Source organism: Scleropages formosus, chromosome 1, assembly GCF_900964775.1.
Source record: "Scleropages formosus chromosome 1, fSclFor1.1, whole genome shotgun sequence".
Lineage (NCBI taxonomy): Eukaryota > Metazoa > Chordata > Actinopteri > Osteoglossiformes > Osteoglossidae > Scleropages > Scleropages formosus.
The window spans coordinates 50,911,134-50,936,707 of record NC_041806.1 but is presented as its reverse complement, the minus strand read 5'-3'; the positions used below and the strand labels follow the sequence as shown (position 1 = coordinate 50,936,707).

Below are 25,574 nucleotides of genomic sequence, written 5' to 3'. Positions count from 1 at the left end.
CACTGTGTCACCACTCCCCCCCCCCAAGCTGCTGACCACAAGTTGTCTATATAGCACTGGAGTCCAACAGGGGTCCATACAGGACTGGAGACCAAGATATGTCTATATGGGACTGAAGACCAGCAGAAGTTCAGATGAGACTGGAGGCCAGCAGCTGTCCATACAAGGGCGGAGCCTCACAGGAGTCGGTACGGTACGGGACTGAAGACCAGCAGGTGTCAGTACAGGACTGGAGACCAGCAGCAGCCATATGGGACCGGAGACCAGCAGGGGTCCATACAGTGTAAACTGAAGGTTACTTCTATTATGATCTGTGACCTTGGTCACGAAACAATGAGTGGACCACATGTTTCTGGCTTGACTGTGGAACCACCTGAGGAGAGCAGTGGAGCCCAGGAGTGGAACATGAGCACAGCTGTTCCTGCTGCCTCCACAGGGGGGCGATCCAGGGCACTGAATGCAGCTGGGGCTGAAGGTGCTCGTCCTGGGAGAGGAGCGGAGCCCAGTCGTGCCGGAGCAGCACACCGCTGACAATGTCTCCAGCTACAGCAAGGACTCTCCTGGCTCTTCTTCTCCAGCTCCTCACCTTCACTCCTGGAGCAACAGGTAAGATTTTTCCAAATGCACAGATTTTCTTCACTGAGCTTGAGCTCTAGGTGGATTGAATGGACTTGACCATTGTTATCATGCTGGCTTTGACGATAAATCAGATCAGAGGGTGTTTAGAACTCCAGCACGGACACGTTGGAACGGTGACGATGGCTGGTGCACCAGAAAATGTGTTGTCACTGAACCGAAGGAAGACGAGATGTCGCCTGCGCTCTTTGCCTTCGCACACTTGCCCGACATCCAGCAGCTGATGTGTTTGGTGTGTCGCTGACAGATGTGGGCAAACAAGGAGGACTCATCACACCAGCACACTGCATAATACACACAGATTTAATAACAAACAAACATGCTGCAGATACACAAAACGAGCCGAGGTGCGGTGCGTCTGCTGTGCCGTGGAAAAATTGTTTCTATTAATTTACCTTCTGCGGGGTCTGGGTATCATCTGTGCCAGCGGAGTTTCCACTGAACACATGTTGTAAAAGTGTGAAGTGACACGTCAATTAAAGAAAGTGACTCTTGCAGTTGGTGTGACATGTCCGTGCAACTACAAATACAAATAGAGATGCAAATACAAATACAAATACAAATAGAGATACAAATGCAGATACAAATGAAACCTCTTTCCTCAGTCCTAATAAATATAATGCATTTCCCACTCAGGTGTGGCTCTTACTGATCTGTTACGGGATTCTCCCAAAACACAGGATTAATTCTGCATGAAAAGGTTACATATGTGATTTTTTTTGCAACGTAAAATATTTGAATAAATGATTAATTACCACACCATTGGCACGTTATGTTCATTATTGGTAGAGGTTCACCGGACACAGAGTTGCTTCATCGGTCCTCTAATTTGCAGAGTCTTTTTCTTCTCTGTTTTAAAGCACGACTCAATAAAAGTGATTTTTTGACAGTCGATGGGGGATCTGCGCCAAGTTCAGCCGTTTATGCGCCCAGCAGCTACTGAGGCTCAGCCCGGCGATGCGCAGACTCCCCAAGTGTAGCTTTAAAAGACAGGCTCAGGTCTCGGTAATATCATCCAGACTAATGAAAGGAGCTGCACTTGGCATCAGGGAGGAACTCGAGCCCCAGGAGTGGAGTTGCCACGTTACAGAGGCTTTAGCGGCTGGCTTCGGAGCTCCGCTGCTGAACACTCCCCGAGTGAGATCACCGCTCCAGGCAGCTGTTCCTTTTTCCTTTGTCTCAGCATTGGAACACTTCTTTCCATATGGCTGGAGGACGGAGAGACAGAGCGGGCATGGCCACGTCCTGCAGAGACGCAAAGGAAGAGAGATTTTAAAAGCGCTCATACATCACAGCTGGATCCTGACAGAGGGTTTAGTTCAGAGAGTCAGAGATAGGGTTGGAGGTTAGGGTTAGGGTTTAGGGTAGGTTTAGAGGTAGGGTTAGGGTTAGAGATAGTGGTTTGGGATTAGGGTTCGAGTTAGAGCTTTGGGGTTAGGGTTAGCGTTAGGGTTAGAGGTTTGAGGTTAGGGTGGGTGTTGGTTATGGTTTAAATTAGGGTTAGGGGTTTGAGGTTAGGGTTTGGGTTTAGGGTTAGGGTTAGAGGTTGGGTTAGGGTTAGAGTTAGTGGTTTGGGATTAGGGTTAGGGTTAGCATTAGGTTTAGAGGGTTGGGGTTAGGGCTGGTGTTGGTTACGGTTTGGGTTAGGGTTAGGGTTAAAGATTTGGGGTTAGGATTAGTGTTAGGGTTTGAGATAGGTATAGGGTTAGAGGTTTTGAGTTACGGTTGGGGTTGAGGTTATGGTTTTGGGTTGGGTTGACTAGCCATGATGGTGATGTCCAATAGTCCTCAGCAAGGAAAATATTTGTCAAAATTATCTTCAGGTAACCAGACAGTATGTCATGTCTTTTACCCCATTTTACTACACAAGTAGATGTTTTTAGCACATGGGTGTTTATCATGACAAGAGTATCAACTGAAGGAGAAATTTTAATAAAATACAACGCATTCGCATGTCAGTTCCTGTATACTTAGCTCACCGCCAGAGGTGGTACTCATGGTTGGGTCTGTCTTTGACCTGCAGCAAGTCCATCAGTCATATCTGCTGGAAACAGCAGGTTCTTTTGCTGCAGCCGTTTCATCACCAAAAACATCACTTGAGGGTTGTTTGAGGCTGCAGGGTTTTCTACATTTTTCACATGTTCATATCTTAACGTTTCTGTACCATCCAGACCAAGCGATCCGTCTTCATTGACATGTCGTCAGAAGGACATCAAGTGATCTCTTGCAGCCTAAGGTCTTCTGTGAGCGAAGAGCAGTTTGGTCTGGAATGACGTTCCTGCACATCAAAGTGGAGCGCTTCTGGTTCACGGTTCCACATTCGGTTGTTGTAAATCTGTCAACCACCCAGCTATGAGAAGAGACTTTGTAGTTCCTCAAGGTGGCAAAGTGCAGAGCAGATGGGCTTCTAGTGTTTCGGATGGAGGTGGAAATGAGTAGAGCATTGTTCCTGGCAGGCATGACGCTCCTCGGCCTACCTCCACAAGCTGAATGTGTAGTGACCGCCTTTTCAACAGCCGGTCAATAATGATAAAATAATAATAATAATAATAATGTCAAACCAACTTCTAGCCAGTAATGTAAGAACTTCTAGAGTAAAGACAACAAAAAAGTCTCAGTTGGGCTTCTTCGCAGAATGAACCAAAGACGCCAAACTTGGCCGCCAACAAAATCAAACTGGTATATTAAATTATGAATATCTGAAAATGTGAGATTACGGACTGGTTGTATACTTAGGACGGACCATTTATTAATTTTCTTAACGTTCCCCAGAAATCTGCCCTCCACTACAGGCCAGCAAGATATATTGACTTCTATTGACTTCACAGATTTCAATTTTTGGTACATTTCATATTTTGACTTTGCAGTTGTTTGGTTTTACCCTGGAGACTGGAGTTACTGCATTATTTGTGCCGGGTGACACCTTCAACCGAAGGCTGTTGCAGTACAGACACCACTTGATTTATGCAAATAGGTGGTTCTTCAACCCCTTACGTAAGTCAAAAGTTACGTATGTCGGATTCCTCTCCTATAATAACATAATAATAACATTAATAATTTTTTCGTCTCAGTTATTGCACCTTGACGTTTCTTCGTTATCATTGTTGATTTCATGCTTCCTGTTCCTTTCACTGCTCCTTTATACGTTCAGCATCCTTCACCATCGTATTTATAGTCGATACGGCTAAACCTGGTTCCCGCGCTATAGACCATAATCTTTGTCCACCTTCATACTTCCTTATTATTTTCAATTTCATCTCCAAATCGATTGCTGTACGCTTGCAAGACGCTTCTCGCTTTCCTCCTAGCCCACGTTTACCACCAGGCATCGTGAATAATGAAAAGGGTAGGAAACATGGGAAAAAGCACTACAGTAACGAGAGGAGATGTGTTCACGGCTCAAAACACGTGAGAACTGGGAAGATGGAGCTTCCTGCCTTGTCTGGTTACCTCGACTTGCGCTTAACGTATTTCAGATGTTTTACGTAAATTAAAAGCGCTGTCCGTAAATAACGTGTATGCGGGAATTTTTTCCGTAAATCCGGATTTTACGTAAGTCAAATTTACGAAAGTAGAGGGGCGTCTGTATTTTGCACCTCTCTTGAGGGTATCTGCCCCTTGTTCCTCCTGTGAAGGACATGAATTCACAGATTTACACCTCTCAGCCAAGCGAACGAATGCAGATATTAATAACCAGAGCAAACAGGTGCAGAAGTCACCTTGTACTGGAAAGTCCCAGGTTCGAATCCCACCACGTGCTGTAGGGCCCTTGATCAAGGTACTTGTCCTCAGTTAATAGCCCAATAGTTGGATGATGCACAGAGAGACTTGTGTCTGTTCGCTGCATATGAGAAATGAATGTTATACAATATCTGAACACTATGGATGTGATGAAGGCTATAAGGATGGACATGAGCAGAGCTCCAAACTGAATTTGTTGTCATTTGCAATAATCCCACATATCGATTGCTCCCAGTGCTTTGCGGGCTCGTTTCGGTGGAGATTCTGCTGTTTCTACGAGTGGGTTTTTGTTGACTGCGTCAATAATCAGTTGAAAGGATGACTCAGCGATAAAACATCTCAATGGCACGATGACCAAAGTGAGCTCAGAGGGATGAAAATTACAGCAACGGCCTTTCTTCTGGATATCGCCGAACGCTTTGCGCATTGTTTGCCGAGAAATAAACACGACATCGTACAATAAACAGAGTGAAAGACGAGTTGGAAAAACTTTGGGGATTTCCTGGTCTCCTGCCAGGTGGTAAATTACCGCATTTTACTTCGCCGTTCACCTCAAAAAGTGTTCCCGAAACGTACGGCTGGCAGAGATGCTGCGCTTCGGCTGTGGATGTTTCCATGATGTTCTCAGACCCCCTCGGCGTCTCGTGTGGGTCCTCGAGGACCAGTCTCTGCCTGAACTCGCTTCTCGGGAATGCGATTGACCTTTCGCTTCTCACACTGAGAGAGGTAAAAGCGATTTTTCATCACACTGTTTGCGTAACGTTTGATTGTAAAGGTAGGAACTGCGACACGAGCCAGAACTCCACTCCGACAACCAGGTTCTATTCAGTGTCAGGTCACAGAATATGGAACTGGACACTCCTATTGGACAGACAATACGACGTGATCGGGGAACTGAGATGTTGTTTATATTTTGATTTAACAATGTCTAAAGGAACATTCTGGATTGTGTTTCATTTTCCTGCCGAGTTTCTTGAAGAAAGGGGTTTCCCAGTTTGCATTACATGTATTTATTTAGCAGATGCTTTTCTCCAAGGTGACTTCCAATGAACTCTATGTAGTGTTATCAGCTCACACACCTTATTCACCGCGGTGACTTACACTGCTAGGTACACTACTTACACTGGGTCACTCATCCATACATCAGTGGAACACACTCTCTCTGTCACTCACACACTGTGTCTTTGTAGTGTGGGAGGAAACCAGAGCACCCAGAGAACATGCAAATTCCACACAGACTAAGTGGGGATCAAACCCACATCCTCTCACACCACACAGGTGCTGTGAGACAGCAGCTCTACTTGCTGTGCCAGCCATATACATTTATCTGACCCTCTTCTCCAAAGAAGATTACACTGTTAAGACACACAGACACTTTCTGAACTGCTTGTCCCATACAGGGTCACAGGGAACCAGAGCCTAACCCAGCAACTCAGGGCATAAGGCTGGAGGGGACACGCCCAGGACAGGATGCCAGTCCATCACAAGGCACCCCAAGCAGGACTCAAACCCCAGACCTACCAGAGAGCAGGACCCAGTCCAACCCACTGCACCACCACACCCCCCCCCCCTCCCCCCTCACTGTTAAGATACTTAGAATTATTTACCCCTTTATACAGCTGGGTAATTATACTGGCACAATTGAGGGTAAGTACCTTGTTCAAGGATATAACAGCTAGAGTGGGATTTGAACTTGCCACATTCAGGACGAAAGGCAGCTGCCCCCGGAGTTTACTGCCCTTGACTGCAATGTCCTTGTGGTTTTTTTCATATCTTTGGGAATTTATAGAAATGGGGAACAGTCCTTTATAGCCCACATGGCCGAGGTGTTAATTTCGAGCGAATCCCTGCTGGTCGCCTTCCTAAAACTAGAAGATAAATAAGCTGCTGATTTTGGGCCCCTTGATGCGTAAATACCTGCGCTGTGAAAACTGCCCGCAGTCATTAATTTGAATTATTTTGTGTATATTTGGCTGAACAGATGGCCTCTTCAGGGAATAACCGGCGCATTTCTGTTGAACCGATTGTTTCCAAAGGCACGTTGGCTTTGAAAGGATAAGGTCACATTGAGCACTTTGGTTACGTTAACCGCGGCCTTTCTTCACCAATCTTCGTTCACCTGTTTCCGTAACCCCATCTCAGTCCACCTTCCTCCACCAAACCATGAATAAAACATGATTATTCCTGAAAAGATGCTGTAACCTTAATGGCTAAAGGGAAAAAAAAAAAAGTAGCGCAGAGGCTTTCAAAGTCCGAGATTTCCAACCGTTTCAGGTTTTTTCCCGTTGTCTGATGGATCCGATCGCCGTGACCCCGACGTACGATAAACACACACGGTGCTGAGCTCTGCTTTCCACTCAGTCTAAAGTTCGAAATCACCAACTCGATAGAGGATTTTCAGACTTTGCTCTAAACAAAACAGCGTTAATTTGCTTATGGAAGCCTTTCATGGGATAAACACATTGTGGAAGATCTCATCACGAAACATGATGAACATCCACAGGAATTACACATCTGTGTGAGAGACGTCTTTCTAATGATACATTTCAATGCCAATAAAGCTTACATGCATCTTGTAATAATACGTGAAAACAATATAATTTGGTGAGTGATACAAATACTTCTTGCAGTTTTGTCTTGCAAACTTTAAGCACATGGAAGCCATTAACCTTCTCTTCTGCCAGATTGGGCATAAATCCCAGACCCTCGACGAGAAGCGATTGCTGCTGGTTCTAAAGGTCACTCCTCCTTCTCTGCTTCGCTTTCCTTCGGCTCTTTATTGGAGCCAAATGCGAGCCCGGCCTCACCTTCCATTGAACACATCAATGCTCACTTTTCTGGGCTGCAAGGAGCACAGATTCCCTGCTTGTATTTGAAACATTAAACCCCAAATCAGCCACAGCCTCGGTAAGGCGAGCAGAGACGCACAGTAGGACGGGGTCTTTAACATCCACACCTGATAATCTAAGAGAACAGAACTAATGAAAGAATGCAGGAGAGAGGTGGACCTGGTGCTCCAAACTCACAGACTTACATTTACATTTATTCATTTAGCAGATGCTTTTCTCCAAAGCGACGTGCATCTCGGCAAAAATACAATTTGTGCATCACATAGGAGAAACAGACACATAGTTGCAGACATGTGATTTATACGTAAACCTAGTTTCTTTCCACTTTATCCACCGATGTTCATCGCACGAGTAGGTGAATAAAACGCAAGATAGATGAATCCTGATCACCTTCCTACAATTATATATATATTTTTTAAAGGTACACAAATATTTACGTACAATAGAGGAGTAGCGGCTGTGTAAAGGCTTATCTGGGCATGATCATAAAGTCACAGTTCATGAACATTTACACCACAAATGAGCTTGAGATCATGGGCGAAGTGAGTCCGGAAAATGTGATTAAGATGACTGAGATGTAGAAGTGTGATTCTTAAGTACGGTTAGTTTCTTTCCACCATATGAACCAATGTTCATCACACGAGTAGCTGTATAAAACTTTATCCTAATATCGACAATTCCTAATCACCTTCCTAGTAATTTTTTTTTTTGAGATACATATAAACATTTACGTTACATTACAGGAGTAGCTGCATAAAGGTTTATCCGTACATTATTTTAAAGTCATAAACATTTACACCTTACATGAACTTAAGAGATCATGGGCAAAGTGAGTCTGAAAGATGAGAGTTTTAAGACCTTTTTTAAATGTGGGAAGAGATTCAGCAGTTCTGAGTGAGAGGGGGAGCTCGTTCCACCACAATGGCGCCAGAACCGAGAACCTTTACGCTTTGCCTTTCGTGCGTGAGACCACCAAGCAGGCAGATGTGGAAGAGCGTAGCAGTCTGATTGGGGTGTAGCGGATGACCAAGTCTTGTAGATATCTGGGAGCAGTCCTACTGATGCTTTTGTAAGCCAGGTATCACCACAGCTTCCAGAAATGCACAAATACTGTGGTAGTACCATGGAAAGCCTTTGTAAACTGTTGAAGAGCATTGATTTTACTGCTTCTTGTCCTTAACTGCTACATGAAGCACTGCCTTGTCAGTGTGAAAGGGGTCACCGGGTATCATGGATACCACTTAACCGAATTGCCTCAACACTGAGATCGTGGGCACCCTAGAGAAGAGCTGCTCCTTCAGCACCCTTGGATTAATGCCATTTGGCCCTGCAACTTTTCCCTGACAGAGTCTCCTCAGCACTTTCCTCACCAGTTCAGTGTGTGGAAGGGAACTGCGGCAGGCAAGAGCCGCAAATCAAGTGTCAAGAGCCAAGTGTCAAGAGCTGGTAGGCTGTAGAGGCAACGAGCAAAGCGTACTTTGTCACCCCTGTTGAACGACAGGTCAAACTCGTTGGCTTTGGCACAGTCACCTTCCACTGAGTCATCACTGGACTGTCTATAGCCAGTAGTTTACAGAGTACTATAGTCTGCAGTCTGGGAGCAGAGTCTCCTCATGATCACCGATGACCTCACTGTCCTGATAGTTGTACAGTGGGATTAGACTTGGGCACGAGAGAGACCAGGTTGTGGTCTGATCTACATAGTGGATGGAGGTCTGTGGAGCTGTAAGAACCTCCAACATTGGCACAGAGTAGCTTCAAAGCTCAGTTCTCTCTTGCATCGCTCATGACAAATTAGCTGAATGTAAGCAGAGTTGTGGAGACGTGGTTAAGGTCTCTAGAGACTACAACGACTGCATAAGGGTGCTACAACTGTGGTGTGAAAGATGTCACTCTGCCAGTATGGGAGGTAAGACGAAATGGTGCAGGGGAACTCGCCGGATGCGTAGTCAAGATGTTGGCAGTCAACTCAATGTCCAGGCTGGGAATACATCCAGAGTTACAACATTGGTTGTTCACAAGCATGTCAAATCCACCATGTCTCCTTACGATCCACTGGTGGTTTCTGTCTTCTTGGAAACGTTCAGAATCCAGGAGTCTGCGCATATTGCCACATCTCCTGAAGCACATGATACTTCACTCATGGTTCTCCCTCAGTGTCCTCGCCAGTATTTCTGCCTCTTCTATCTCATTTGTGAGTGATCTACGTTTCCCACAGTGATGGACAGAAGGTATGATACCTCCGTCTCGTCGCTCCCCGTATAAACCCCCAACGCAAGCGACGAGACGAGCAAGTAAAGGCATGAGTCAAAGAGTTTGGAAACTGAGCATCATATCAGTGTGGATTCATCCCCTAAGAAGCAAAGCTACAGCAGTGAAGGACGCTGGTGATCATTTCCCGATGCTGACTAACTTATTCCAGATTCACAAATACGAAGGTCAGCTTTGGCTTTTCTGTAAAACAGTCACATGGACGTAGATCACAGATCATTACTGCCGAGAGACAAAACACCCAATTAATCCTTAAAAATAAACCAACATTAGGACTTGCATTAAAAAAAACAGCTGAGTGTTTCCAGGATTTATTGGGACCTCCAGCTCCGTGACAAATTAATGTTTATTAAGAGCTTTTTTGGGGGGGGGGGGGGGGGGGGGGGGGGGCGCGGTGGTGCAGGGGGTTTGGCCAGGTCCCGTTTTCTGGTGGGTCTGGGGTTCGAGTCCTGCTTGGAGTGCCTTGCGACCGACTGATGTCCCGTCCTGGGTGTGTTCCTTGCACCCTGTGTTGCCGGGTTAGACTCCGGCTTGCCGCAACCCCGCTTGGGGCAAGTGGATTTGGACAATGTGTGTGTAACAGCTCTGGAATATGCTTTTAACCATTTGTGCTAGATAAAGGATAAATGTTTTGGACTGATGGTGTCGTGAACATGCCAGCAGATTCCTTTTGCACGGCCGCAGCTTTCTCGTATCGGTAGAACTTGTGCAGAACATCTACATGTAAAGGGAGGAAGCTGCTGGTGAAACGGAAAATGTGGGTTTTCAAAAGTTTGGGAAGCATATTGCAAGTAGGAACGGTCTTAAGAAGCTTTCTGTAAGTTCACTGTGGTGCTTAACAGTGCGACTGCTACAGTCTGTAGAGTGGAAACATTTCTTCTTGACCCCACAGCATGTTGTGAGGGCACTGGGGGGGTTGTGATCATCGCTCAGATGGCCTCTAATGCATATTATGATGTTCACTCTGTGAGGCCGTCTCGTGCAATTGAGTGTCCTGCACCCTGCAGCCCTTCGTCCTCTTCGGCCGGCAAACGTGAAGCTGGTGGCGGCGGAGGGAGGGCTGGAGCTCACGTGGGACCCCCCTGAAGAAGCCGACCTTCGACCGGTCGACCACTACATCATTGGCTATGGGACGTCCATGAAAACGCTGCGGTTCATCAAGGTGGATAAAGACCAGCGTTTGTACCTGCTGAAGGATGTTGGTAAGTGAATGTTGTCTTCTTTCAAATTCATGATCTATCTATCTATCTATCTATCTATCTATCAGGATTTCCTGTCTAGTGCAGCTACTGTGTTTGCCAATAGGTGGCAGTAAGCAGCACCCAAACAAAATGGGAGTGTGGGACCACCTTCATTTAGCTAACTTCCTCATTGTTTAAAATTCGTATCTGGTGCTCGTCAAACTGTTCATCTGTGACTTGCTTCAGAGCCTGGCGTCCTGCACTTTCTGAAAATGACAGCAGAGAACAGCGATGGGATGAGCAAAGCCATCTACAGAGCGGAGACCCCCAAAGGTAGGAGTCATGGGGGGGTCGTACTGCTGCCGTCCAGCCTAAAGAAAAACACATCTCCTTTGTATCACTATTACTCCCAATACATCGTGGAGCAGGTATGAGCAGAGCATAGAGGTTGAGATGCTTCAAAGCCACCGCCGGCCTCACTGTTCAGCCATGAAGGTCCAGAACATCATGGGTGAATAACTGGCCTGTTGGCCTCAAATCATACATCTCACTTTCGGTCTTCAGTACCTCTCCGCTGGTGAGCTGTCGGGACTCTGTGTTTCCACATTTGCTTTGAAGGGTCTCAGGTTTTGGCCGCTAGTCTGGTGTTTGCTGGGTTCTCCTTAGGTTCTCCTGGGTTCTCCTGCAGCCCTGCTGTTAAAGAAGCAGCAGCATTGAAATCCCAACTGCAGTCATTCTGTAGCCACAATAACCCAAGAATCTGTCATTATAAATCTCTCTGATGAATTTATTTTCATCATAACTATAATCTGCAGCTGGAAGACACAGATAATAAAACATAGTCTCCTAAAGCATTTAACTGAAAACATTAATATGTGATTTTGAGCTTAGAAGATATTTGTGTTGATTTTATTGTTAGTTGTATACCACAATAATATGCATTGCAGTATAACCGCTGTGTTACACCACCATACTACGTGTATTGTACTATAATACGGGGGCAGCTGTGAGTGTAGTGGTTAGAACTGCTGACTTTAGACCCAGAGGTCGCAGGTTTGAATCACAGCTGTAATTCCCTTGAGCAAGGTACTTACCCTAAATTGCTCCAGTAAAATTACCCAGCTGTATAAATGGGTAAATAATTGTAACCTTAACATTGTAGGTTGCTTTGGAGAAAAACATCAGCTCAATGAATAAATGTAATATATTTAAAAGGCTTTAAGTTTGTATTTGAAATGCGTGTCAACAACTGCAGTGTATGACAAGGTTGGAGAACCGCGGCTCAGTGTGATCATAGATCCGTACCAGCGAGTTGCTGTTGACCACGCAGACGCGTCACGGTCGTCCCCGTCCCACGAGACCGTGTGGTCGTGACCATGTACCTGTGGTCAGAAAGAAAGGCTCTCGAAGAGGAGCGATGAAGACTAGGTGGTGTCGAGTGCCGGTCTGATGTTCCTCGGCCCAGATGTCCTGGGTTAGTGCGAGAGGCGAATCCGAACCATGAGCTTCGTGCTCACGTGGAAACGCTTTGATACTCACAGCATGTGAGGGCTGCACTTCCAGACCACATGTCAGTCACTGTTTGCTCTGCACAGTAAACATGTTTCTGTCTCCCTCTTCGAACCAGGCCACGTAAACTGGAGTTACTGACATAATACCACGGTGAAAGTATCAGTGCAGACGCTCTTCCTCATTATACTACAGGCAGTCCCAGAATTACGAACGAGTTCCGTTCCTAAGTCTGTCTTTAAGTCGGATTCGTACGTAAGTCGGAACAGTGCGGTACAGTGGGTATATCACATCAGTCAGTCAAATATTGGTCTTAGTATATAGTGTATCATGTAGCTTTCTATGCATAAAAAACATTAAAGAAACACTTTGGATACACTAAAACATCTTTAACAATACAGTAATAATAATAATACAATGTAATGATGTAATGATAATAACGATAGCAATAATAATAGTAGTAACTACAGTATTTATAATAGAGAGAGAATGTGTGTGTGTGTGTGTGTGTATAAAAAACATTCAAGAAACTTCAATGTTTGCTTTTCCAACATTCGTTGGCTTTTCACATTTTTCTGATCACTTTATTATTTCCACTTTAGCTTCAGCTGTGATCGTTTTCCTTTTCTTTGATGCATCAGCATCACTTGCATCACATTTACACTTCAGTGCCATGGTTGGGGGGTAAAAACAAAAATATTAAACCCAAATACAGTAACACACACAAGACACTGTTGACAGCAACGTGGTCCGACTGAAAAGAAGGAAGTCTTTGTCCTACCTTGTTTTCACGAGCCGACGAACCACTGTAGACGCACAACGTTTTAATGGGCATCGCAAAGTAGCACCGTTTAATATTTCAAATCATTGTATGTAACTCGGGGGATGCGGTGGCGCAGTGGGTTGGACCAGGTCCTACTCTCCAGTGGGTCTGGGGTTCGAGTCCTGCTTGGGGTGCCTTGCGGCGGACTGGCGTCCCGTCCTGGGTGTGTCCCCTTCCCCCTCCGGCCTTACGCCCTGTGTTGCCGGGTAGGCTCCGGTTCCCCGTGACCCCGTATGGGACAAGCGGTTCTGGAAATGTGTGTGTATGTAACTCAAATTTTTAATATAATAGGCTTCATTATGAAGTTTTCATTTGATTGTTACTTAAGGGTGACAAAAAAATGAACTTCCGGTCAGTAAGGGTGTGGTTTGTAACTACAGGTCGTTCGTAAGTCAGACATTCATAACACTGGGACTGCCTGTATCTATAAATATGGCTCAGTCTGTCCATAATGTTTCAGTAATATTGACAGTCGGTAGGAATAGTAGAACTCTGTGTGGAACGGCACCTTTATGGTGACCACAGTGACCCCAGGGCCTCTAATGCCGCCCTTTCCAGAGAGGCCGAGGGCCCGTCCTCCCACGGATGGCGCACGTGTGCAGCAGGGAGCCCCTGATCACCCGAGCGCCCCGCAGGACCGTAACCGCGGTTACCTGCTGAACCTGGCGCAGAGTGACCGCAGGGTGGATGAGAAGCCCCGCCTAGAGGGTCAGCGCAGCCGCACCAATGGCCAGCTAGGTGAGGGACGTACCTTTCCGCTCATCAATAATTCCATTATCTCCACTTGTCACTAATAGTCATTTATTATGATTATAAGATTTATAATCCTACTGTACAATGTTTCTGTTTAAATGTGTTATGATAAAATATTTCTTGATGCAGAGTCAGTATTGATGCGCAGTCATATGTCATATGCACAGTCACTATAATCATAGGCTGGAAACTGAATATCATTTTTCATATTAAAGGATCTTAAATGTCAGGTCAGCGTTAGCCAGCTGTTTTACCATGATTTACTGACCATTTTGAGCAGTGATTCTAAGAAGAGATGAGCACTGATGGCGTAGACCCTAGTAAGAGTAAATTATAGTCATTATAGCAGAGAAGTGAGAGTAGTGTCGTGGGCCACAACTGTCTTCCATGTTGCTTGTGTGAAAGTGTAAACTGTGGACGTATCTGGTATCCCTCTCTGTTCGTAGCCTCTGAGTCCGTGTATGTGGTATCACTGCAGGCACAGAAGGCACTCCGGCCGAGCACTTCTGCCTATAGGGCCGCCTTGACCAAAAAACCCCCCGCAGGTAGGTGCGACTCCTTAAATCCAGGTGGCAGTTCAACCGTCGCCTTTGCATGTGTGTCTCTGACTTACCTTTATATAATATAATATAATATAATATAATATAATAATTATTAGGGGTGATTTTCGGAAACTAGTGGCGGCTGTTCTTTCGGTGACTCGCTTCCATGCTTGCATCTCTCCTTCAGATCCAGACGAGCTATATGAAGCAAAGGACATCACAGTGAGAGTGGTTTCCCCCCAGTCGGTCATGGTCACCTGGGTGGATCCCGCTGTGGAGAAGGAGAAGAGCAGTGCCGACTCAAGGTCAACACCCGACGCATTGGTTTGAAAGAGTGTGTTTTCAGCAACGCAGGGACACAATATAGACAGAGGATCATGGTGATGGGGGTGTGTGGGGGTGTAGAGCTCAGGTACAGGGTAGCTAATGGTCTGTGACCAGACTGGTCACACATTTCAGTCCCAGGAGGGATCATTTAATTGCACCCTTTCTGGACATACTTAACCTGGGGTGATATAAATATAAATATATTTCAGTAAGGGGGTGCTGTGGCGCAGTGGGTTGGACCGCAGTCTTGCCTTCCGGTGGGTCTGGGGTTCGAGTCCCGCTTGGGGTGCCTTGCGATGGACTGGCGTCCCGTCCTGGGTGTGTCCCCTCCCCCTCTGGCCTTACGCCCTGTGTTACCGGGTAGGCTCCGGTTCCCCGTGACCCCGCTTGGGATGAGCGGTTCTGAAAATGTGTGTGTGTGTGTGTGTGTATATTTCAGTATAAATATCCATCTGTCAATAACAATATAAATGGATCCACATAAAGAAATGCACAAGCAACGATTTACTTAAACAGCACATCTCCCCAGAGGTTTTTTCCCCTCATTCCACAGGGAGAAATTTGGTTTCCTCTTGTTTGTTACCTGTTGACTTTTTCACCTTTAAAATGTACAGTAGCAATTATGGTAGTCATAGTGGGGGCAGCCGGTGGTGTAGTGGTTTGAGTGACACCTTTGGCTCCAAAGGACCCGAGTTTGGCTCCCACCTCCTGCTGCAGTGTCCTTGGTCACAGTACTTACCCTGAATTCCTCCAGTAAAAGCAACCCAGCTGTGTAAATCACTGTTAGCTGCTTTGGAGAAAAGTATCTTTCAAACTAATAAGAAAAACTTTTTTCTTTTCTTTTGATTCATTCATTCATTCATTCATTGAGGGACCTGTGTGACCCCTGTGTCCTCCGCCCCCGTGAAGGCACTACACGGTCCGGTACCGGGAAAAGGGCGAGTCCGCCAGGTGGGACTACAAGGAGACCCCACAAAAGCGGCTGCTGATTGACGGTCTGGCAGCAGACAGCATGTATGAGTTCTCCATCAGGATCTCGCAAGGCGACAGGAATGGAAGATGGAGTTCTTCGATCTTTCAAAGGACTCCAGAGTCCGGTAGGTTAGTGTAGGGCTCAAGGCAAAATATTTGACGCTTAAATCTATTGTCTTGGCCCTTACATGTCATCCCTGTAAGTGCAGTGTATAATGACTTATTCAGGGCACCGACACTGAAAGTATAAATGATTTAAAATCACATTTACATTTATTTGTTTAGCAGTGTTTTCTCTAATGCAAGATAAAACTCTCATTATACACAAGCACATTAAACAGGAGAAAAGCTTAGATGCAGACATACAGTTATCAAAGTACAGCATGTTTCTCTGAGACCACCATGTTGTTGGATCACATCCCTCAAGTATCTCCTATAGACGTGACATTCAAATAGCAAATACATGGACAATCATAGCAGATGGTGTTGGATTCATTTAACTAGCTGTCAAGAGATCTGGAGAGAAAAGGGTATGAAAGACATGGTTTGTAAGACCCTTGTTGAATGCTGGGAAAGTCTCAGCAACTCTGAGGGACAGGGGGAGTTCATTCTAGCACATCCAGATACATACCACATACTCTGGAGAGTTGTGACAGTGGAGTTTGGAGGACCAGACAAGTGATCGTTGCAGTAGCCTTAGTAAGATTTCACCACAGATTGGCCAAGAGCAGTGGAGAGTGTGGTCTGGAGTCATGAGCTATTCTTCACATGTGTGAAGAATTGGTAAGGAGATGGAACCTCTCAGTCTTAGAAAGACTGAGTTTTAGACAATGATTGGGCGGCCAAGTAGGGATGTCAGAAAGACACGTGGCAGTGCGACCTGATATTTCTGTGCTGGTTGAGAGAAAAGAGAGTAAGAGCTGTGTGTCACCGCCACAGCAGTGGTAGGAGATGGTGTGAGAGGAGAACCAACCCAAGGGAAGCGGTGTCGTAGGAAAAGAGTAAAGGGCCGAGTACTGAGCCCTGCGGAACACCTGATGAGTCAGAATGGGCAGCAAAAAGGCAGCCGGACCAAACCACCTGGAAAGATCTACCTATAACATGATCAGTGATAATTCTTTGATTTCAAGATGTTCTAAGTGCAACACAGGATCCGGTTGTTGGCGGTGTTGAATACTGCAGAGGGTTTGAGAAGAATGAAAATGTGGAAGAGGGACTAGGTCTAGTGGGTCGGTGGGCTTCTGACACTGTGAGGGGGACAGTCTTAGAGGAACAGCCGATCCTGAATCCAGACTAACTGATAAATGATGCTTCCTGGAAACAATGAATAGGGTCAGATGTGAAGAAATTAAAGGATATGAGTATAATTTTTCTGCAGCAAAGGAAAAATTGAAGTTTCACAACTTCTTTGTGCCCAGAATGAATAAAAGTTCTTTATATTCATTATTTAATACAAGAATAATTTTTTATATTGTTCCCATTATCTTATTTCCTTGTTTTCACCTAATTTGCAGCCCCAACAAGTCCACCCGAAAACTTCCACGTTAAGCCATTAAGAGGAAAAGGCACAGCAGTTACAGCAACATGGGACCCGCCAGATGAGGCAAACGGCAGAATAAGAGGTAGGAACAGTAGAGAACTGCGCAGGTGGAACATGTAGTAACAGTTACCGTGGGATGGGTAGTAAGTGTAACAGAAGGACTGATCATGATGATCATGGCAACAAAGGTAGTAACAGTAGTGTCCTAATGTTACAGTAGGGCAGGTAGTAATCGTTACAATGTGGCAGGTAGTAATACAGCAGAAAGGGGACTAACATACAGAAGGCTGGTAGTAATATTTACAACACAACTGGAAGAATCTATTACGGCAGGGTGAATACTAGTTGTCTCAGTAGGATGAGTAGTAACTTAGAGTATACTTGTAGACACTGTTACAGTTTGAGGGGTAGTTATAATGCTCAGCTAGTTATACTCATTTACCCATTTCATTTATATAGCAACTTCTGTAGCTTACATACCTGGCTCCACGGTGGCACAGCGAGTAGCGCTGCTGTCTCATGGTGCCTGGGTAGAGCGACAAGATGTGGGTTTGATCCCCATTCAGTCTCTGTGGAGTTTGTATGTTCTCCCCATGTCTGTGTGGGTTTCCTCCGGGTGCTCTGGTTTCCTCCCACAGTCCAAAGACATGCTGTTCATGTTCTTCCATAGTGTGTGACTGACTGAGAGAGAGTGTGTGTGTTCCACTGATGTATGGACGAGTGACCCAGTGTAAGAAGTGTATCTAGCAGTGTAAGTCACCGTGGTGAATAAGGTATGTGGGCTGATGACACTACATAGAGTTCATTGGAAGTCACTGTGGAGAAAAGTGTCTGCTAAATAAATGTAAATATAGTGGGGTAATTTCTACATGTGAGATCTGAAGCTGGTGGCAGCTCAAACCACTCACATTGCCTGCTGCCCCCCCAAAGGATGTCAAATCACTGGAAAATGCTGCAATTAAAATGTCTGCTGATCTGTTGGCCTTCTGCATATGTTGTAAACACAGTGTTTCCTTTGGTCTGCTGCAAAACCATTTTTGGTATAAGTATTTCAACCCAGAAAAAACAAGGCAGGTCATAAAGGCAGGCAATCGTTAGATTCCTTAGATCATTAGATCCCTTACAGCTGCTTCCAGCTCATTCCCAAAATCCCATTATGTACAGATTCCGTCCATTTAGCACAAGTGGCTTTTTAACGTTGTCGTTTCGCGCTCTGTCTGACACGGGGAGAAGCATCTCAGCTTTAGTGTGAGGCTCTTGCAGCAAGTTGATGGAAAAGAGATCTGCGACAGGGGTGCGAGAGCTTTCAAAGCAGAAGTGCTTTAGTGCAGTAAAGAGAGGAAAGAATGTCTTTCATGCAAACAAGACACTGTACAGAAAATACCAAAATTCACCAAAAAAAAAAAAGCACAATCTAAGTGAAGACGGCTGTTTGGTGAATGAATAGGAATCTCTGCGCACATGTTGCTCTCTTTTCGACCCAGACGCTCCCAGCAGAGCGCAGCCCTGGTTATAACCGTCTGGGCACGTTTACTGCTGAACGACCTGAATTGTAGGACATTCACTCCCACAATGACAATAACAACATCGAAAAAACAGAAACAAGTTTCCACCAGTTCTTCGTCCACAGCAATCGCACTAACGTCCTACCAATATGTTGCATCAGACATTGCAGCAACATGATGTGTTATGGAATAAATTTAGCAAAATCACCATCCAGACATTTCTTGTATTAACTGCCAGTTAAATACAGTAAATAACTGTAAGCAAAATTAAATACAGTAAACACCAACACATTTCTCACTGATGCTCATCTAGTCCCGTCAAACGATTTTGATTAATATGACCTTAAATTATTTTGAAGCGTTTGGACTGTTTGGGTTGAATTTTCACATTGCTGCATAATGCATTAGCTTCATTTTAGTGTTTTGATTGCAGCAATATGTGCTCAGTTATCCACGCTCATTGATTGTTATCGTTAAACTTATTGATATCAACTTCTTAATTGTAATGTTCTAATTGATCCCACTCAACCATCTCGTTGGTCATTTCAGAATACATCCTGACATACGCCCCCGCTCTTCAGCCCTTTGGATCAAAGTCCATCACATACCGTGGAAGCACTACCTCTGCTGTAATTGATGGTCTGCAGCCTGGTAACAGTTACATCTTTAAAATTCGAGCCACAAACAGGAGAGGACAAGGTCCTTCAACAAAGCCTTTCAGCATTGCTATGCCAACAAGTAAGTCGGTTTCATATTTCTTCATCTGTGATGAGACCAAAAATTCAACATCTTCATACATACATGTATATCTTGACTTTGAGGATGTCTGTAGTGTAAAAAAAACATTATCTTTTAATGGTTTTCTTCTAAATTAGATTTTTATGCATTTTGCTGCTTCTGTATTTTCAGCTGTATTGCTTCTTTACTGTTAGGCAGTACTGGGAGCTCGACATCTCAAAACTCGAAAAGCCAAGTGGATCACAAAACTAGACAGTCATCCTCCCGGGCATCAAAACCTGATCTTTCAAAAGACACCGAAGACTCCGACCCTCAGTCTGCGGAGGAAACGGATGAACCTCTGACTTCTTTACCTGCAACATCAAGTCCCACAGTCAGAAGAGGTCGTCCGCTTTCCCAGACGAGGTCTTACCACAGTGTTATCTCATCTGCAAGATCCCCGGTGCGGAGCGGATCCCCTGTTTCTGTTCATACTACAGGTTCCCGTTCTCAAGGCAAAGATAAACAAAACAATAACAATAAGGAAGTAATCCACAACGTGTCCTCAAAAGCTCCACAGTCATCTGATGACTCTGAGGAAGATTTGGAAAAGGAAGATACTAAATCCAAGAAGCCCTCCGTGACTCAAAACCAAGCTTTGCTACCAGAACAGTTAGAGGACTACAGGAAGCATACTAGTGCTCTAGGAGTTTCAAACCCAGATGTTAAAACTGATGTCTCTTCACCAAAAAGTCCAGTAAAACCCGTAAGGCCATTCCTTCCCAAGACACCAACTTACAGACGTGTTACTCCAGTTATCATTTCCCAGGGTAGTTTTGACACAGAGTCAAACAGTCCCAGAATAACGCCCTCTACATCCAGCAGAAAGACAAACCACAGCCCTTCAACTCATCAGCATAAGAAACAGGATGGTAACACATCCCCAGATTTGTCAAATAACCATGAATCTGCTCTCATCAAAAAGGACTTCACGCTCAGACCGGATAGGAAAGAATCTTTCAGCCAGGATACAAAAATGGAGCCATCTGTAGCTCCACCCCAGGAAGCCACTTCAAAATCGGATCCAAAACCCTCAGTGCTATCCCAAGGAAAGGATCATGCTTCTGATTTGACAATACACCATTCAGGTTCTGGAGATGTCAACAGCAAAAGAAAAACAGCGGGGCTTCCTCGTGCTGCATCAAGGGTTCTTCATGGTCAGCGTAATCCTGTATCATCCTCAACTGGACTTCAGTCCACCTTTCCAACAGGAGCTCAGAACCCTCAAGGTAGTTCCGAGTCTACAGACATTTACCACACAGTAAAGTTGCAAGAAAATGATCCAGCTCAAAAAAGTAAAGAGGAAGTAACTAAGGATGAAAGGCTGACTTCAGTATCTCCGATTTTACATTCCTCTACTTCTTCTAAGAGTGATGTAGAAAAGAATAGTAAGTCACAAGAAAGCAGGACCCAGCAAAATAATAGGAATAATGTCAACACTGGAGCTGGACACAGCCATAGATTGGGTGTGGCTAGTAGGACATCACCTAGACAAGAAACAAGAGTCCCAGTGAGTAGAGATGGGCAATCATCTTCAAATGGAGCTCACAAACTTCCCTTGAAGGAAGGTGCATCGCATTCTGGTGTCTCATCAACAAAAGAACCAAACACCCCTTCAAAGCACCTTTCAACCTCTGGCTCCTCAAGACCAACTTTTCCTAATCGTAGCCCAACTGTTTTAAGTGGCCTTACAAATCCTGTTAAGTCACTCCCTGTCAATAGAAATCCTGATTCTGAAGATTCAACTCCGCATCTCTCTGGGTCAACAAAAGATGACAATGATTATGTGTATCAAGACAACAAGGACCCGTCTAAAAAAAAAGATCAAATTGTTGCAACTTCTGCTCCCCAGTCAACTGCCTCGGCTGTAAATGAAGCTTACAGGCCACAGCCACATGATAATGATAGCATAGAAAGGGACTTTGGTGCTAAAAAAACAGGGTCGTCCTCCATTCCATCGATTCCTCGGCGGCCTGTTCTAAGGCCTAATGGAAGATTTCGGTCCCCTTCAAACCGTCAGATTGGTCCTAGGTTTTCTGGTAGGTTACTTCCTGCACAGCATACAAAACTAGGTTCCTCTAACCCTCTTACTGAGTCATCACGATTGCCTTCATCTTCAAGTTTTCCTCAATCTCCTGACCGAGTCGGTTCCGCTAACGGGGGATCTTCTCGTGTGTCATCCTCTCAGTTGCCTCATTCATCCTCCAGGCAAACTTCTAATGTGAGAGCACATGCTGAGTCATCCTTAGTGCCAAAGCAAGCTGTACCTGCATCCCTCCCAGCATCGTCACCTCGCGAGCCCATGCGAGGGACAAGGTGGCGCCATCCCAGCCGACAGGATATCGTAGCACGAGGAAAACAGCCCAGTGATTTAAAACCTAGCTATGAACAAGGTAATTCTCCCACTGCTTTTTAACATGGGAATTGCACTTGACTGCAGTTGTGCCAATGTGATTCAGGCTTTAATTAATCGTTATTATCATTTCCCATACACTCGTATTGAAAGGTACGTGCGAGAGCATAACTAGGCAATGCCCCAAGAGCACGAAGAGGGTTGAGAGTTGAGAAGCCACAAAGGCTTTCTATTGCAATTATATAGATAAGGATTTACGTTGCAAGAACAGTAGTAAAGGTAACGTTTAAAACTCACGTGAAACAGCACAACTAGACGGGTGTTCTTCGGAATCGCCAGTCATGAAACTTTCTATCAATGAGATCTCCCTACTGTTGCCCCATGGGCTAGATTCCATTTCATGACAACTAACATAGATTTTGAACACATTTTTATGCAGAATAATTCTTCAGAGGTTTTTCCTTGATTAGTGTTTTATATAGAAATCGTGTATGTTAATAATACGTCGTGAACATTTTTGCCTTTCTGCCGATACTGTGCATTCAGGTAAAAACGGACGTCCAAATCTGACTGTTTCAAACGGAAAAGTTGCCTCTACTTCAGATGACAGCGGGAAACCAGCAGGTCGCAGGTTCATCACAGGTCCAGATGGTGCTAAATGGGTAGGTAAACGGGATGATTTCCTCCCGTGTATTTTGTGTTCATTATTTATGGTGCCTGTATGCTGCGCTATTACATATGGAGTGCGCTAATGTGTGTGTTTTGGTTTATCCAGATTGTGGACCTGGACAAAGGTGTCCTGATGAACGAAGAGGGAAGGGTTCTGCAGGACTCTCAAGGACAGCCCCGTAGAGTTGTTCTTGGAGAGGATGGGCGCACTATTTTCGGTTTGTTAAAATCGTTTCGTTGAATGCCTTTAAAAAAGAAATCTGCTTTTTTTTTTGCTGTTTGACTGTAGAGGTTAGAAAGACAGGTGCAAAAGTGACAAATATGAAAAACTTGCAAAGTAGACAGTTGGATTTTATATATTGGACATGGTCTGTATAATAATCTTTTGTCCATTTAGGACTTTCCTTCAAGTTAATTTTTCATTAACTTACTAAGTGAATTGAGTACTTTTGTGAAAGGGGAAGATTTTTTTTAGTCATAATGCCAAAATATCTTTTCTGTTGTTTATTGGAAGAATGTCACCCAATGTTCAGACTTACAGGGCAGCCCATTGGTGAACCCAGAAGGTCTGGCCTTGTTTGGACATGGAAGAGACAGCAGGCCGGTCATCAACCCAAAAGAGAAATTCTTCACCTTAGGAGGAAAACCTATAGTGGGTCTTGACCGTCCCAAACCAAAAACGACCACTAGTCCTCCAACGACACCTGAACCAACAACTGTGCCAACCACCACTGAGATGACGACAGAGGAAACCACAACAATGCTGCTCCCCCCGACATGTCCTCCAGGAACCTTCTCCAGGATGGACGAGCAAGGATTCCCGTTGCTGGACGCTGATGGTGTGGTCAGCTGTTACCTAGACGGTAAGATGATACACCAATGGTCAGAACCTTATCTATAGCATACACTGGCAGACTTGTTGTGGGATGAGGTCGCCATAAAGCAAGGATAGGAACAGAGGCGAAAACAAATATGCAGACACACATGGTTAAATAATTAAATGAATGAATGAATGAATTATTAATTAATTAATTGTGTATCTATAAATTTGATTAGTAAAATGAATTAATGCTGGGGGTGCGGGGGTGCGGTGGTGCAGTGGGTTGGACCACAGTCCTCCTCTCCGGTGGGTCTGGGGTTCAAGTCCCGCTTGGGATGCCTTGCGATGGACTGGCGTCCCGTCCTGGGTGTGTCCCCTCCCCCTCCGGCCTTACGCCCTGTGTTACCGGGTTGGCTCCGGCTCCCCGCGACCCCGTATGGGACAAGCGGTTCAGAAAATGTGTGTGTGTGTGTGTGTATATATATATATATATGGAGATCCCACTGGAAGACCCAGCTGGTAGCAAGGAATGATGGGAAGTCTCCTCCTCACCCCTGTTGTTGCATTACTTAGTATATGGTTATTAGTATGCTTTTTAATGCTATTTAATGTAGGTTAGATTTTGCTTTGTTTAGAAGCCGAATACATTTTTAACCTTGCCATATGCTGTGTTGGATTTGGCCACACCAGAAAACTGTCAATAAGTGTTGAAAAAATTCCAGCTTCCCAAATGTCCTTCCCGTAAGCGCTGGATGAGATGCCCGTAACCTCCCGGTATGTTTGACCTCACACTGGTCTTGCTTGGCTGCGGGCTGTAGAGCTCAGCTGCTGTGATTCATTCAGCAGCCTCTAGGTCTGGCCCAAATGCAGCAAAAGCTGTTTTCCTCCCATGTGTTTCACCGAGAAATCAGAAGGGGCCCTTGATTTTCCTGTTTTTTCCTTGTTTTGTTACAGTTTCTTTAGAATGTGTATAAAGACTTAAAGGTATTATGCAGTTTTTTTAATGTTTTTTTCCAATTTAATTACAAAAAAATTAAAAACCACCAAATATGCATCATAAAAAAAACATCAGTTCAAAATCAAATAAAATTTAATAATACCAAATATGATTTTACCATTTATCATTGACCTATTTACCATCATTCGTCAAATACCAGTATAAGAGAAGAACGAAACCACAGACAAATCACGACTTTGTTTTTAATCGGCTGGTCCAACACTTGCGCTCGAAATACTTGAGGAACGCAACTCGTATTGCAGCTGTTCAGTGCTGTTTTGAATCCACATGGGTGTCTGTAATAGTTTGCTTGAAAAGTATATAATGGCATCTCCCGACTCCTCTCGTTCACAGAGTGGTCCTCTGGGATGGATGCGGGTGCCATGGCAACAACCCCTGCCCCAACTCTGGTGGTCTCTCTCACTACAGAGGAAGGTACAGGACGCTGTGTCCGCAGTCTGCTCCTGCCTCCCATGTGGCTTCATACCTGTTTTCAGTCCTATATCTCCTACTACGTCTCTGTTGCCCTTTGCTCTGTTCTTTATATTTGTATTCCTGCCGATAATTGAAAGTTTCCCGAAGTGCACAAGTAACAGAAAGCCACGTGAATTGGTTTTTAAAAATTGTTGGTTTGAATTATATTTTAGGATGGATGTGCAGCACGTACCGGACAGATGGTTTGGGTTTTGTCACTTTCCGCTGCAATTCCAACCAAACTTTTGAAATGCAGAGCTGTCATTTGGAGATGGTTTACGTGAACGTGCAACCATCAATCATGGTACTGCTTTGGGTGTCGCCACGTCTCTGGCTCGCTGGAAGACAGTAGATGCAGAGCCGGAGGTTCACGCTTTAGCTGACATAAGAGCTTCTCGACAGACCAGAAGGAGAAGACAAACTGCACGGAAGTCACCGATCCCACCGATGCCACCGTTGTGTTAACACTCAAAGCCTTTGCTTGGATTACAGTTTAAAACTCCTGGATTGATCCTACACAAGACTCACTGAGCTCATCTCAGAGGTCAAAATGTGAAAAATCACGACCCAAAATCTGAGAAAGAAGGAGATCCTCGCGGAGGTGTTTCCGACTACTTTTCTCCGATGGTGGCAACGCAAGTAACAACACGACCCTGGCGATCGCTTTCACTGTTTCCACCATGAACAAATTTTGCAAGATGCCATAAGTCAAATGTGATATTTAAAAAACATTCCGTTGTGATATTTTACATTTCGGCAAACTTTTGGTTTTCTCGAGAGATTTTGCTGAAAATTTTCTTAAAGTGTCTGAAGGTACTTATTTCCCATGTTTTTC

At 44.8% G+C, this 25,574-nt stretch overlaps 1 protein-coding gene across 1 annotated transcript in view; it reads left to right on the top strand.

Annotated features, from left to right (window-relative positions):
• The first annotated feature begins 502 nt into the window (after positions 1–502).
• The window catches only part of fndc1 (fibronectin type III domain containing 1), a 39,107-nt gene continuing 14,035 nt past the window's right edge, over positions 503–25,574 (top strand). The window contains exons 1-14 of the mRNA XM_018730419.2: positions 503–606; positions 10,505–10,699; positions 10,925–11,011; positions 13,569–13,748; positions 14,210–14,308; positions 14,493–14,610; positions 15,542–15,729; positions 17,119–17,226; positions 19,199–19,387; positions 19,582–21,819; positions 22,326–22,441; positions 22,555–22,666; positions 22,982–23,311; positions 24,620–24,700. Of these exons, the coding sequence (XP_018585935.2) occupies positions 534–606; positions 10,505–10,699; positions 10,925–11,011; positions 13,569–13,748; positions 14,210–14,308; positions 14,493–14,610; positions 15,542–15,729; positions 17,119–17,226; positions 19,199–19,387; positions 19,582–21,819; positions 22,326–22,441; positions 22,555–22,666; positions 22,982–23,311; positions 24,620–24,700 (4,114 nt within the window). The 5' untranslated portion in view covers positions 503–533. The remainder of the gene's footprint in view (positions 607–10,504; positions 10,700–10,924; positions 11,012–13,568; positions 13,749–14,209; positions 14,309–14,492; positions 14,611–15,541; positions 15,730–17,118; positions 17,227–19,198; positions 19,388–19,581; positions 21,820–22,325; positions 22,442–22,554; positions 22,667–22,981; positions 23,312–24,619; positions 24,701–25,574) is intronic.